Source organism: Euleptes europaea, chromosome 3 (genome assembly GCF_029931775.1).
Source record: "Euleptes europaea isolate rEulEur1 chromosome 3, rEulEur1.hap1, whole genome shotgun sequence".
NCBI lineage: Eukaryota > Metazoa > Chordata > Lepidosauria > Squamata > Sphaerodactylidae > Euleptes > Euleptes europaea.
This window is the reverse complement of record NC_079314.1, coordinates 61,536,149-61,551,754: the sequence shown is the minus strand read 5'-3', so window position 1 is coordinate 61,551,754 and position 15,606 is coordinate 61,536,149. Positions and strand designations below refer to the sequence as shown.

The following is a 15,606-nucleotide window of genomic DNA, read 5'->3' as shown; positions in this document are numbered from 1 at the left end:
CCCTGTGAATTAATGACCTTAAAAATGTCCTGTCGTTAACAGCCTTTCTCAGGTCTTGCAAACAGAGGGCTATGGGTTCCTTTATAGAGCCAATCCATCTTCTGTAGGGTCTTCTTTTCTTGCTGCTTTCAACTTTTCCGAGTATTATTGTCTTTTCCAGTGACTCCTGTCTTCTCATAATTTGACCAAAGTACAATAGCCACAGTTTAGTCATTGGCTTCTAGAGAGAGTTCAGGCTTGATTTGATCTAGAACCCTCTTATTTGTCTTTTTGGCAGTCAACGGTATCCGTAAAACTCTCCTCCAACACCACATTTCAAAGGAATCAACTTTTTCCCTGTCAATTTCTTCATTGTCCAATTTTTATGCAATACACAGTAATGGGGAATACTATGGTATGAATTATCTTGATCTTGCTCTCCTTTTCATGGTTGCCCTTCCCAGTCTCAATCTCCTTGTGATTTCATGGTTGTAGTCTCTCTTTTCATTGATGATGGAGCCAAGGAATACAAAATATTAAATAATTTCATCATTAACCCTCAAGTTGTATAATTCTCCCGTAGTCATTTTTTTTGTCTTCTTGATGTTCAGCTGTAATCCTGCTTTAGCACTTTCTGCTTTAACCTTCATCAGGAGTCATTTCACGTCTTCACTATTTTCTGCTAGTAATGTGGAATCATCTACTTATATCAAATTGTTAATGTTCCTTCTACCGATTTTCACTCCTCCTTCATCTAAATGTTATCCAGTTTTCCTTATATGTTCTGCATACAGATTGAACAGATAGGGAGATAAAATACATCCTTATCTGACCCCTTTGCTAACTGGAAACCTTTCAGTTTTTCCATATTTTGCCCTAACAGTAGCTTCTTGTCCAGAGTGAAGGTTGCGCTTCAAAACAGTCAGATGTTGTGGTGCACGCACTTCTTTTTAAACCAACCATAGTTTTTCATGATCCACACAGTCAAAAACTTTGCTGTAGTCTATGGAACGCAAGCTGATTTTCTCTTGAAAGTCTCTTGTATGGTCCTTTAAGCCAATGTAAATTTGCAATAAGTTCTGTAGTGCTTCTTCCCTTTCTGAATCCAGCTTGAACATCTGGCATTTCTTGTTCCATATATGGCAACAGTTTCAGTTCCAGTCACCTTTATTGGCATGATAGATATGGTAACAGTCTTTGTTGCAAGATTTTTGACCATCACTTTACTTATGATGGTCCAATAGTTGCTGCAGTTTTTCAGCATTGGAATGTAAATTGACAGTGTCCATTCTGTGGGCCATTCCCCACCCCCGCCGCCATATTTGTTGGCATGTTCTTGTTAAGATGTTGATGGACTCCATTTCTGTGGCTTGGAATATTGGAATAGGATATCTAAGGATATCCTATTACTCCTGGTGATTTGTTTCTCCTAATCACTGTCAGTGCAGCTTTCAGTTCACTTTCTAAAACTGTGGGTTCTTCTTCAAATGATCCTTCTTGGAAGGAATCTGTCATCCTTTCATCACATTTGTATAGTTCTTCATTGTATTATTGCCATATTTTCTTTATTTTCAGCTAATGTATTTCTGTGTTGATCTTTCATTATGCGTAACTGTGCTGTAAATTTTCCTTTGATTATTTGGATCTTTCAGAACTCATGTTCTTCCTTTTTTGTTGTTCTCTTCTATTTCTTGACACTCGTTGTTATAATAGTTCTCTTCGTGTCTCTGTGCGAGTTGCTGGAACACTGCATTTAGACTTCTGATTTTATTTTTGTCACCTTTTACTTTCGCTTTTTTCTGTCTTCAGCAATTTCAAGAGTTTCATCAGTCACCCATCAAGGCTTTTCATTTCTTTTGGCTACAGGAATAGTTTTTGCACGTTCTTCCTTGCTAATATCTCTGGTTTCAATCCATAGTTCTAATTCATGTTCACTTGAACTTAGTAATGCAAATCTGTTATTTATATGGCATCATATCACCTAGATATGTTGTTTTTGCTTCAGCAGTATCCGGTTTACATTATGCCTATCTAGCAAACAGGTTCTATATATGTAGTCCATAGTCATCTTCAGCTGGTTACTTAGCAACCAGTTTACCACAGGGGTAAACTTCTATGGCAGTGATCTCCAACCTTTTTGAGCCTGTGGGCACCTTTGGAATTCTGACACAAGGTGGTGGGCGCAGCTACAAAACGGCTGCCACAGGAGGCGGAGCCAAGTGCAATCTGTCAGGAAGTGAGATCATGCATAACTATTAGTGACTCTGACATTTCAGGCAGGAGCTCTGTTTAACAGGATGCTCTTTAAAGTGAACATGTTGTTGTTTTCTTGCATACACATAGGTTACCTTCAGTCACACAGTGAAGGTCTTTGTGCTGTGGTGACAGTTGCTGCTGAAGCAACCTTTAAAATATCTGCATAGCCAATCAGAAGCCCTTCTGGGTAAAAGCCCCTCCTGGTTCCACCCACCTCCTAAAAACACTTGGCAGGTGCCACGTTAGGGACCCCTGGCCTAAGGATTCAAATTGCTGGAGCTTGAAACCTGTCCTTCACTAGACAGAGGGAACCCAGTGCTCTGCGGTTCTGAATTTCAGAGTTGGAAAGTAAATCATGAATAAATGGAAGACATTTTTTATGTGCAGTTGTGTGATACCTGTGCTAAGGAGTGAGCAGTAAAGATCTTTGAAGATGCTGCAGTATATGAAAAGATGACAAATTAAGGGAATAAAAGAGAGTATTTCCATATATGTAGGTACTGTTTGGGCTAGTTTTTGTTTAGAAATGCCTATCTTCAAATCCTGACTTTCTGTCCTTTGTTTTTGAGTTGTATCATCCTATTTCCAGAACCTTATCTCCTGATCCCTTTGTCTTTTATATCCAGCTGCCTACATCATGCAGGCTAGTTACCAGTATTCTGACCTTCATTCATCTCTGTTGCTCTCGGCCTCTGCCAATTTGTATCTTCCTCATATATTTGCCCTTTTACATGCTTTACTGCTTCCCACCAGTCACTTGAGCAATTTAAATACCTTTTTCGTGCTTTTCTGGCGGTGTTCCGGCACTATCGTCTAAGTATGGTGTGTTGTGTCTCTGGCAGCTGGAACACTCCAGCCACTAGTGTGATTTAATTTGGAAAATGTTGCTTTAGGGCCCATGGTGTGCCAGTGTTTTTAGGATACAGGCTGCTTTGTTCTTCTGTCTTTTAAAATAGATCTTGGGTCCCTAACAGCAGGTGCTTCTGTCTTGTTGGCTCATATTTTTAGAACTCAGTGAGTTTGTTGTTAAAACATGATTTAAAAACCAAACTTTCATCCTTGTACCTGAGTCTGTAAACCTCTATACCATGCTCGATGTAGTTATTCTTAACAAAGAAATCAGAATTGGCTTGATTTTAGTATGCAAAAGATATAGGTAAGCAGATAATGTAGAAGTTGAGTTCATTGAAATGGATAGGTCTAGAACATTGTTTTATTGCAGGTCTGTGTCTGTGGTTGTCAGTTACTTATAAACAAGCGGAACAATGGGAGCAGATCCAAGTTTTTAAACTGGCGTCTATCCCAGTCAATGACAAAGTGTTAGCTCTGGGATAAAAAAACATAGGTATATGAAGAGGAATGTGGGACAGAATAGAGGCTGGTAACAGGGAAGTCATCAGCAGGAATCATTCTATTCTATGCAAAACAGGCAAACTTATTTTAGCATAATTTAGAGCCAAACTACACATTACATCTACCACATGATTGCCATGGGGACTTGCAGTGGGATTTGCCCAATTTAGATTGGGACTGGAGCATTGCGGGGAGGGGCACTTCTGCCTATGCCATTTCTCTAACCCAGATTGGCCTGTGGTGGCGCTGTTTGCCCCATCTTGGGTACTGCATATTCAGGATTCAGTGTAATGTAGCCCCCTGACGAGGCAAATAACACCCCCTGGGACTGTTTTGGGTTGGGGAAACTGCCTTGATTGGGAGGGCAAGAGCCCTCCTCCCTCCCTCCTGCAGTCTCAATCGCAGTTGAGTCCCTGTGGCATTTTTAAATTGAGTTCCTGTGGTAAACTCTCAGATGTTGTATTGCTACAAGTCACCATGTTGATCACATGGTAGATGCAGTGTGTAGCTGTAGTCTGAGGTTGAATTTTGCTGAATTCCGTGTTCCGCTTCTTTTTCTTTAAGCAAAGTATGGTGTCTGACCCCCTTCTGGATGCACACCTTAACGTGGTGAGGGGGTTTGTGAGTGTCAGGGAAGCTGAGAGCAATACCGTAAGGGGTTTAGACTCTATCAAGAGACTAAACTCCTAGCAGAGTCACTCAAGACGGAATGGTCACAGCTGAGACACCAGACGAAGATGCATCCACCCCCTTAAGGGATCAATGGCCACATCCGCAGAAGAAAACAGGCAGTTCCAATGGGGATGGGGGTAGAGGAATCCCTGAAGGTTAGCTACTGGGCAGCAGCAGTAGTGGAAGGTGACACTGGCGGAAGATCTTTCGTAGACAACGGCAGTGCCACTACGGCTAACTCTGGTTAGTACTGCGCAGAAGAAGGCACTGGTAAACCACTTCTGACCAACCTTTACCTTGAAAACCCTATGATGAGACAAACCAAAATGAAAAAAGATATAGTGCTGGAAGATGGGACCCCCAGGTCGGATGGCACTCAATCTGCTACTGGGGTAGAGCAGAGGACAAGTACGAGTAGCGCTGTTCTTAATGATGCGATTGGACTAAAGCCGAGGACGTTCAGTGATTGACATGAATAGATGCAAAAGAAAAGTCCGAAGCTGTTCGACGCATAAAATAGGAACATGGAATGTGAGAAGCATGAATCAGGGTAAGCTTGAAATTGTTAAACAAGAAATGGAACTGGTTCTTGTAGGTTATCCGGGCTGTGTAACCGTGGTCTTGGAATTCCAAGACCACGGTTACACAGCCCGGATAACCTACAAGAACCAATGAACTCTGACCGTGAAAGCCTTCGACAAGAAATGGAACGTATGGACATTTCAGTCCTGGGAATAAGTGAATTAAAGTGTACTGGATTAGGACATTTTCAATCAGAAAATTACAAAGTGTTTTATTCAGGAAATGACAAAAAGAGAAGAAACGGAGTTGCTTTAATAGTGAGGCAAGATGTAGCAAAGGCAGTCAGGAGCTATAATGCAAAGTCTGACCGAATAATATCAATCAGACTTCAGGGAAAGCCTATCAACATAAGCATCCTTCAAGTTTATGCCCCAACTACAGATGCTGATGAGGAAGAAATTGAAAGTTTTTATGCCAGTGTTCAGGAAGAAATTGATCACACACCTAAACAAGAAATGCTGATAATCATAGGTGATTGGAACGCAAAAGTAGGAAACAAAGCAGAATCAAATGTTGTTGGCAGATTTGGGCTAGGAGCACGGAATGAAGCAGGAGAACGCCTCGTATAATTCTGTGAAGACAACTATCTGTTCATTGCAAACACATGTTTCAGGCAACCAAATAGACGATTGTATACATGGACATCACCAGACGGCCAGTATAGAAATCAAATAGATTATATAATTGGAAGCAGAAGATGGAGAAGCTCTATTCTCTCGGCCAAAACAAGACCAGGAGCCGACTGCGGTACAGATCATGAATTGCTAATATCGAAAATAAAGATAAAGCTTAAGAAAAACACCAAAACATTCATTGCACCAAAATACAATCTAAGCAATATTCCGGAAGAGTTTAAAGACCATGTAAGGAACAGATTTGCATTACTAAGTTCAAGTGAATGTAAACCTGAAGAACTATGGGTGGAAACTAGAGATATTATCAAGGAAGAATGTGCAAAGACTATTCCTGTAGCCAAAAGAAAAGAAAAACCTCGATGGATGTCTGAGGAAACTCTTAAAATTGCCAGAGATAGACGAGAAGCAAAAGTAGAAGGTGACAGAAATAGAATCAAAAGTCTAAGTGCAACGTTCCAGCGACTAGCACGTAGAGACAAAGAGACCTATTATAATAACCAGTGTAAAGAAATAGAAGAGAACAACAAAAAAAGAAGAACAAGAGATCTGTTCCACAAGATCCAAGAAATCAAAGGGAAATTTAAAGCACGGTTAGGCATGCTGAAAGATCAGCATGGAAATACATTAACTGAACAGGACAAAATAAAGAAAAGGTGGGAACAATACACTGAAGAACTATACAGAAGAGATGAAAGGATAAAAGATTCTTTCCAAGAAGAATCTTTTGAAGAAGAACCTACAGTTTTAGAAAGTGAAGTGAAAGCTGCATTGAGAGCAATCGGGAGAAACAAATCACCAGGAGCAGATGGGATATCAATAGAGCTATTCCAAGCCACAGTAACGGAGTCCATCAAAATCTTGACAAGAATATGCCAACAGATATGGAAAACAAAACAGTGGCCCACAGACTGGAAACAATCCATTTACATTCCAATTCCCAAGAAAGGAGACATCAAAGATTGCAACAACTATCGGACCATTGCATTAATTTCTCATGCAAGTAAAGTGATGCTCAAAATCTTACAGCAAAGGCTGTTACCATATATGGAACGAGAAATGCCTGATGTTCAAGCTGGTTTCAGAAAAGGAAGAGGCACTAGAGATCATATTGCAAATATACGCTGGTTACTGGAGCGTACGAGAGAATTTCAGAAGAAAATCAGCTTGTGTTTCATAGATTACAGCAAAGCTTTTGACTGTGTGGATCATGAAAAGCTATGTCTGGTTTTAAAGGAAATGGGTGTGCCACTACATCTGATCGTTTTGATGCGCAACCTGTACTCTGGACAAGAGGCCTCAGTTAGAACAGAATATGGAGACACGGAATGGTTTCCAATTGGCAAAGGTGTCAGACAAGGATGTATTTTATCTCCCTATCTCTTCAATCTATATGCAGAACATATAATTAGGAAAGCTGGATTAGATTTAGATGAAGGTGGAGTGAAAATTGGAGGGAGGAACATTAATAATTTGAGATATGCTGATGACACTACATTATTGGCAGAAAATAGTGAAGATTTGAAACAACTATTGCTGAAAGTTAAAAGAGAAAGTGCCAAAGCAGGACTACAGCTGAACATCAAGAAAACAAAAGTAATGACTACAGGAGAATTCCACAACTTTAAGGTTGACAATGAGGAAATTGAAATTGTTCAAGACTTTCTATTCCTTGACTCCACCATCAACCAAAAGGGAGACTGCAGCCAAGAAATTAGAAGGAGATTGAGACTGGGAAGGGCAGCCATGAAGGAGCTAGAAAAGATTTTGAAGTGTAAGGATGTGACTCTGGCCACCAAGACTAGATTAATTCATGCCATCATATTCCCTATTACTATGTATGGGTGTGAAAGCTGGACAGTGAAGAAAGCTGATAGGAAGAAAATAGATTCCTTTGAAATGTGGTGTTGGAGGAGAGTGTTACGGATTCCGTGGACTGCCAAAAAAACAAATCAGTGGGTTATAGATCAAATCAAGCCTGAACTGACCCTAGAAGCTAAAATGACTAAACTGAGGCTGTCGTATTTTGGTCACGTCGTGAGGCGACAAGAGTCACTGGAAAAGACCGTCATGATAGGAAAAGTTGAGGGCAGCAGGAAAAGAGGAAGACCCAACAAGAGATGGATTGACTCAATAAAGGAAGCCACAGCCTTCAATTTGCAAGATCTGAGCAAGGCTGTCAAAGATAGGACATTTTGGAGGACTTTCATTCATAGGGTCGCCATGAGTCGGAAGCGACTTGACGGCACTTAACACACAACACACATGGTGTCTGAAGTGTGAATATAGCTTTGGTCATGAGCATATTTTTTACGGGTTATGGGCATGCTGTTACTGTTTTACCAGGGATATGCAAAACACAACAATTGTTTTAAAGGTTGTACATTTAAAACAGTTACTTCAGTCAGTTCTGATTTTGTTTAATCAACTGGCTTATACTAGAAGCTGCTTGTTTTTGAGGCTTGACTTTATTTAACTGGAATTCAGTTTACTGTTCACTTGCTTGACTATATTTTCGTCTGCTATACAAATCTGGCAACCCCTGCTGAGACTTCTGCTCCTGCCTCTGCATGGGCCTTGAGTAAAGCCTTGCTGAGGTCTTCAGCTGCCACTTTGATAGAGGTTTTGACTGTTTGATTCTTGCTGTGAGAGAGCATGGTGCTTAAGAGGTTCTTTTTGAATTTCCTGATCTCTGTGACGATAGCTATCTAAAATTTGGCCAAGTTCAGCATTTTTGTAACTTGAGCGTATTTGCCATGAAACCCGTATAAGGAAACAGTGATCAAATGTGTGCATCAAATGTGAAATTTGATATTTTAAACCAAAAATATGCAAATTCACTAATATGGATTGGAATAAGAACATAAGAAAAGCCCTGCTGGATCAGACCAAGGCCCATCAAGTCCAGCGGTCTGCTCACACAGTGGCCAACCAGGTGCCTCTAGGAAATCCCACAAACAAGACGACTGCAGTAGCACCATCCTGCCTGTGTTCCACAGCACCCAAGATAATAGGCATGCTCCTTTGATCCGGTGGAATGGTAACTAACATTATAATAATTTTTAAATCAGCCACTGGGGAATTGTGTGTGTGTGTTAAGTGCTGTCAAGTCGCTTCCGACTCATGGCGACCCTATGAATGAAAGTCCTCTAAAATGTCCTATCTTTGACAGCCTTGCTCAGATCTTGCAAATTGAAGGCTGTGGCTTCCTTTATTGAGTCAATCCATCTCTTGTTGGGTCTTCCTCTTTTCCTGCTGCCCTCAACTTTTCCTAGCATGACTGTCTTTTTCAGTGACTCTTGTCGTCTCATGACGTGACCAAAATACGATAGCCTCAGTTTAGTCATTTTAGCTTCTAGGCTTGATTTGTTCTATAACCCACTGATTTGTTTTTTTGGCAGTCCACGGAATCCGTAACCCTCTCCTCCAACACCACATTTCAAAGGAATCTATTTTCTTCCTATCAGCTTTCTGATAGGAACTGGGGAATTGCAGGCACCTTAATCTAGCATCTGTCCTGGGTAAATTGTTGGAAAGAATTGCTAAGCATGTAAGAACAAGCTTTTCTCAGAGAGAACCCTACACGGAGGGTCTGCTTCCCAGAGGGGAATCTCTCCTACCCCCTGCCAGTCCTCCGTCCCCCTGCAGGGCATAAGGAAAACCTTTCTCACCAACTTTTTAGAGTTCTTTAAGAGTAAAAGTAATCTAGTACACACTGTACTTGTGCTTATTCAAAACTTTGGTTAAAGAAATCAATAATAGGGTCTCCCTTGCTGAAAACCGAGCCAGCGTGGTATAGTGGTTAAGAGCGGTGGTTTGGAGTGGTGGACTCTGATCTGGAGAACTGGGTTTGATTCCCCACTTCTCCACATGAGTGTTGGAGGCTAATCTGGTGAACTAGATTTGTTTCCTCATTCCTTCACATGAAGCCAGCAGGGTGACCTTGGGCAAGTCACTCTCTCTCAGCTCCACCTGAGGTGGTAGCTCCACCTACCTTGCAGGGTGTCTGTTGTGGGGAGAGGAAGGGAAGGTGATTGTTAGCTGGTTTGAGTCTCCCTTAAGTGGTAGAGAAAGTCGGCATATAAAAAACAACTCTTCTTTTGCAGGCAACTTTTAGGGCTAAACTGAGACACCATCCTTGGATCCACTCCAGGAATGGGGTCTCATTTTGTAGAGTTAGGGAACACCTTTTAAGAGTACCATGATGGCCTGATTGTTGGGATCAGTGTGGAGGGAGGAGGAACTCCTGCTTTTCCCTCTGTGCTGTTCTTCTGCTTTGAAACCACATTGGGGGATGTAATTTGCCAAAAACCTAGGTTCTGTTTCCATTCATAAAAATGGCATAGGGGAAGGAAGGAACCCCTCCTCCACATGCCAGAGTGGTCTCAACCAGAATCAGGTCCCAACTGTGCTCTTCAAAGGCATTCCCTGATTCTACAAAATGGAGATGCGTCATTAGGGATCGTGTCTTGTCTAGTTTGGCCCTAAGTCTGTAATCTGAAAGGTATCTGCTATTGAATTGTGAAGCTTCTGATGCTGACCTCTGTTTTTAAATCTGTTAGTTTAAATTCATTACAAGTTGGGGACTGGGGGAAGAATAGAAGTTCTGTTAGTATACTTTCCATCCTGCTGCCCTGTAGTCTCCCTGCAAAGCTGATGCTTGATCTCAAGTGTTGATCTCAAGTGTTGATGGCCCTGAGGTTTGTTGACATTGGGTGTTTTATTGTTCCTGAGGAGGCCGCCATGATAGGAAAAGTTCAGGACCTCATGGCTATTGTTACAAAATGGCCTGTCTCAGAACACAGATACCATAGTTGGTTCAGTTTAATCTCAGGATGTCATTGAAGCACAGTCTGGTCCTTGTTTAATGAATGCCTTTTGGTTAGTGAGGCCTGATGACTCTGACAGGCTGCTTAGTTATGCAGTCCACCATTTCTAGGCCCAACCCTTGCCCTTTGTAGCTGATAGGATCATGATGGATCAGGTTGCATGAGTGGTTTCAAGAGGTAATATTGGTGTAAAGTTTAGATTGTGATTTTGTCCTCTTTTATATGATATGTTTTGATGTAGGGTACTGTTCATATTATTTTTTCTACAAAAAGAAAGAGGTGGTTGTGATACCTCTGCCTAGTCTTGAATGATCTAACTAATTACCAGTCAGTGGCCAGCATTAAATCCTTGGGCTTTGATGCTGCTGACCTTGATATCCTTCTGGAGAAGTTGGTGGGTTGGGAATGGTGCACATTGCTACTTGACTGGCTTGTCCTAGAAGGTGGTGCTGGGGAATTACTGTTTGGCTGCATGGCATTTATACTGTAGGATCATGCAGGGGTCCATCTTGGCCTGCATGCTGTAGCATCTACTTGGGATAGTCTCAGGGTTTGAAGTGAGGTTCCACTAATTTGCAATGACACTCAGCTGTACTTTTCCCTATCACCTGAGACAAGTGAATCTGCAGAGGTCCTGAACAGATTCTTGAAAAGGATGGATGAAGACTAGGACTGTACATATTGGTAAACCTGAACTGAAAATAAACCCACAATTCGCCATTTCGGCAATATTAGGGTTTATTTTTGGCCACATACCAAAACCTGGGAATCTGTCCGAAGCTGAATAGGCAGTTCCTGAAAAGCCGAATACATATTTAGCTTTTCAGGTTTTGCTCAGATGCAGGGGAGAAGGCAGCCTTTCTTATGTTCTTATGTTTCCAGGCACAGTTGGAAGTTCTGGTTCTTTAAGGTCCTAAACCACTTAAGGCTGAGGTACTTGAAGGACCTTGTCCCATACTGTCCAGTCTTAACAGTTAAGATCAGTCTCACAAGTGCTGCTCTCTGTCCCTGCCTGTAGAAGAGAGGTGGGTGGCAACTAAAGATAGGGCTTCTGAGGTGATAGCAGCTCACCTTTGAAATGTCCTTGTGTGTCACCTGTCACCTATGGTTGTCTTTTATGTGCCAGACTAAAACATTTCTTTTTACCTAGGATTTGAGTTAAGGGGTTTTATTTGGCTTGTTTTTAATGAGAATAGGCTGTTTACAATTGTATGATATTGTTTTCACTTGTAAGCCACTTTAAACAGGTCCCTAGATTATGTCTAAGTAAACAAACCTGACATTTGCTGCAAATTCTGTGTTTCAAACTGGCATGCCATAAGGTGTAGGTGGAAGCCATTTTGGAAGGGGGGAAATCAGCATCCATTTGGGCCTTATACACCTTCAATTAAATTCTTATGTGTTGCCTATTACAATCTGAAACTGATGGAGGTAAAACATGGGTTGGGAGTAAAGCATGGGTTAGGAAGTTTCAACAAAGCCTGAAATGGAGTAACAAGAACATATCCCTTGGAGCTGTCCAACCTGAGTGAATGAAATATGCATTAAAAAGACTTTTTAAAAGGCAGCACACTAACGCAGTACCTATAGCCAGTATCATTAGTGTATTATTTATATTTGTAATTAGCCATTGTTAATTAACCAGATATAACATCTATATACCAATCCCTTCTGTTTTTACATAAAATGGCTCTTTCAGAAGTAAAATAAAGCATTTTGGATCAACTTGGGCTTTGTTTTTAAAGTTGACTCCTGTCAACAAACTGCTGTTCTTTGGGGCAAAGAGTAGGGAATGCAACTCAACAATTTTCTAACAGGAAATTGATGTGGAAGGCAGGAGAGTGAACCAATAATACATCTTTGTTGTAGCTACAGCCTTTACATCATAACTGTGGTCCTGCATTTATCTCAAAATCATTGGATCACATAACATGCTTTGAAGGAAGATAGAAAAAATTAAAATAAGCTTATTCTCTGAATACAACTGTTTGTTCCTCTTTGTTCCTCTTTTACATTAAAAAATTAGAGAGGAAATTGTATTAGATTTATTCAAGTACAATCTCCATGACAACAAGCTAATTAATCCCCATCAATCTGGCTTTGGTTCTCTTCACTGAACTTGTACTCCCCAGCTTCACTTCACATGTCAAATCTGGTGAGTTCTGGATGAAGGTCACTTATAAGTATATTTATTCTTTATATAAAGAACTCCCTTTAATGCACTCAACCAGTCTTCTCTTCATCTAGCTTATTGGTATTTCTCTTCTCCATTTGCAATTTCTCATGCCTGCTTTTTATTCTATACTGAATCCTAAATGTTTCGTTTGTGTATTTTCTCTCTCTTTAGAATGAACTAAGAACAACTGTGAACAAAACTAAGTCATGATATATTCCTACATACAGATGGCCAGCAGTTTATGATGGTTGATTTTTCCTAAAATCTTCCTGCCAACAATTTTACACTAGTTGGTGTAATTAAAATTAATTGTTCTTGAGGAAAAGTATACTTCTCAGTCCTTGCTTCCTGAATCAGTATAAAATATTAAAGTAATAAGATGTAACACATAGCATGTAAGCTTTAAAAATGGGCAGAGTTAAAAGGCAACCCCCCCCCAAAGAACCCAAAACACTTAACTGCAGCAGACCTTCAAAATTTGCCTGTGAAATAAAAAGCCTTGCCTAGTTTTCTAAGAAAACCTACAGATTGTTTCTTAAGTGTGCCAGTTTCACAGGGCAGAGACCACAATAGGGAAGTTCCCACAACATTTCCTTACAGTTCTTATTTCTTGAATAGAGAGGATTGTAAAGGCTTTCACACAAACACAGTGAGGGTAAGTAAGGTGTTCCCAGAGGTCTCCTTCAGACATTCAAAAGAAAGTGGCAACGGATTTTAGAAGAACCTAGCGTCTTATATATGACAACAGAAGAAGTATGTGGCATGCCTGGTTTCCTGCTTCTTCCTTCACTTAAAAGTGTGCATGGGGGAAGAAAATAAGATTTTCCCTGCGGAGGGTGTGCACTTCTTTCTTTGCACTGTCCTGGGGGCAGCATTTAAGAGGAGGGTGAAGTCAACCATGCTCTGTTGCTGTTTCTTAGAGCAATCTGAAGTGGACCTATGGTGTGTAAGCCTGAGAATGATGACATGGTTTTTTCCTCCAACAAAACTGTTCATTAATCAAAAATAAAGCTTGAAATATAAATGTTGTATTCTTATTTGTCATGCGGCTAACTAATAATGTAGTCCTGTGCAGTTACTCCAGTCTAACAGTCCAGCCCTTAGGAGAGTTACTCCAGTCTAAATCCATTGAAATGACTGGCTTAGACTGGAGTAACTCTCCTTAGGATTGCACTGTTAGTCCATTGAACTTAATGGATTTAGACGGGAGTAACTCTGAATAGTATTACACTGTTAATTTATATACTAGGAGGCAGCATTTATTGTGAAGTCTGTTGTTGCTGGTATTTTTAGGTTCAGAGTTCCTAAGTACACTACCAGCAATTTGAGAAACTACTACCAATGCCTGTCTTGGGTGTAACCAAATTGGGGCCAAGAGCTAATCTGTATTTGGTGGTAGTTGGGAGAAGTCAGTGCTTGGAACAGTAGCAGAGATCATAATGGTATACTTACAACTCAAGAGAGTGAATTTGTGGGGAATGATAACTAGAAGCATGGTTAGATGGTAGGGAAAGAATCTCCTGCTTAATGTGAATAATTCCCTTCCCCGCGTGGATAGTAAAAGGAATGGATTATATGGGGGGCTTCCAAAAGTTATGTCAGTCCTGTAGGAGCCATCATAGCTTCTCCTTGCTAGAGTAGATTTGATTGAATGTTTGGGTCTTGACATTTTATACTGACTGGGACAGGACTTGTGTACTGGAAGTATTATGTCAGCAGCCCTGTTACAGTGTGTACGCTATGCTTACTCAAAATAAACAGTTAAAATTAGCTGTAATAGTTGATTATGTAACCACTGTAACTCTTCATACAGAATCCCTGGCATCTTTTACAGCACAATAATAGAAGGCAAAGAAAGTAAGCTATGTAGTGGGGGGGGGGGAATAAGTGGCTATTTGGGGACATTCTGTGTATCTTTTAACAAAAAAAACCCACTTCTGTGGAGAAATGTAATTTTAACTTTATCTCCTTCTCTTTTTCTCTCCCACTCAATATGTCATAATGCTGACTATTCCCAAGATTGCTGCGTTCACTGTATCTTGGCCTGCCTGTTCTGCGAATTCGTCACCCTCTGCAGCCTTGTCTTGGGACAAGCATCATGTGGTATCTGCCCATCGGAAGCCTGCTGTTGCTGTTGTGGGGAGGAAATGGGAGATGACTGCAACTGCCCATGTGATATGGACTGTGGCATAATGGATGCCTGTTGTGAATCATCAGACTGTTTGGAAATCTGCATGGAATGCTGTGGGATTTGTTTCCCATCATGAGACACTTCATGTATTTATGGCTTATAATTTTTTTATATAAAATGTTTAAAAACTGGAGAGGGTTATTATTTAACGAAACCTGTAGGAAGGACACTGTTAGAATCTCTCCCAACACCCTAGTTCTGTGCACTGTTTACTTCTTTTTAAAGAATTGTGGGAAAGCAAACCCATAAGAACGAATAGAGTAGTGATCTCACTTGTGAACTTTTCTGTGCCTTGATGTTGCCTAGGGTAAAGGGTTCTGCTGTATGCTCACACAGGTGAAAGTACAATTTTGTAGCTGTACCTGGATAAAGTCAGGAATGTCTGAGCCATTTAGAATTTTCTAAAAGTATGAAGAGCTGATCGCTACTTTTGAAAAGAAAAGATCTAAGAACAGATGGAAAACAGCAGAGTTAGGATAAAGTGATGTTTTTTTCAAGTTCAGACTTCCACTTTAGTGCCTTTCTCTATGTTAAATACCAACATTGGTTGTTGTTTTTTAAAAAAGCAAATACTTTTAACAGAACTGTTGTCTTTTTGTAGTCTAATAGCAATGTGAAAAGCTTGGTGCTTTTGGAGCCTTGTGAAACACTTTTCCAATCTAAACTTCAAATAATTTCAGTCTATCTGAAGTTCCTCACAGTCTAAATCATGTTTTAAAAATTCCATTCAGCCCCATACCAATATTTTTTGCACTATATATGATATTTTAAAGCCATTCATTCTGAGCCTGAGGACAACTGTGGCTATTGCTCCCCCCCCCCCGCCTTGTTTATAAGCAGCTGCCAGCTGATTCTTCCATCCAAGCCCAAGAAACTCAAGATCTTGACATTGACTGCAGTGTGAAAAATTCGGAGTGTGGAAGACTTGCACTGTCT

General features: G+C 40.6%; 1 protein-coding gene across 1 annotated transcript in view; it reads left to right on the top strand.

The window, feature by feature from the left end:
* The window catches only part of MDFIC (MyoD family inhibitor domain containing), a 53,586-nt gene extending 38,812 nt beyond the window's left edge, over nucleotides 1–14,774 (top strand). The window contains exon 4 of the mRNA XM_056847264.1: nucleotides 14,499–14,774. Within this exon, the coding sequence (XP_056703242.1) occupies nucleotides 14,499–14,746 (248 nt within the window). The 3' untranslated portion in view covers nucleotides 14,747–14,774. The remainder of the gene's footprint in view (nucleotides 1–14,498) is intronic.
* The last annotated feature ends 832 nt before the right edge of the window (nucleotides 14,775–15,606 follow it).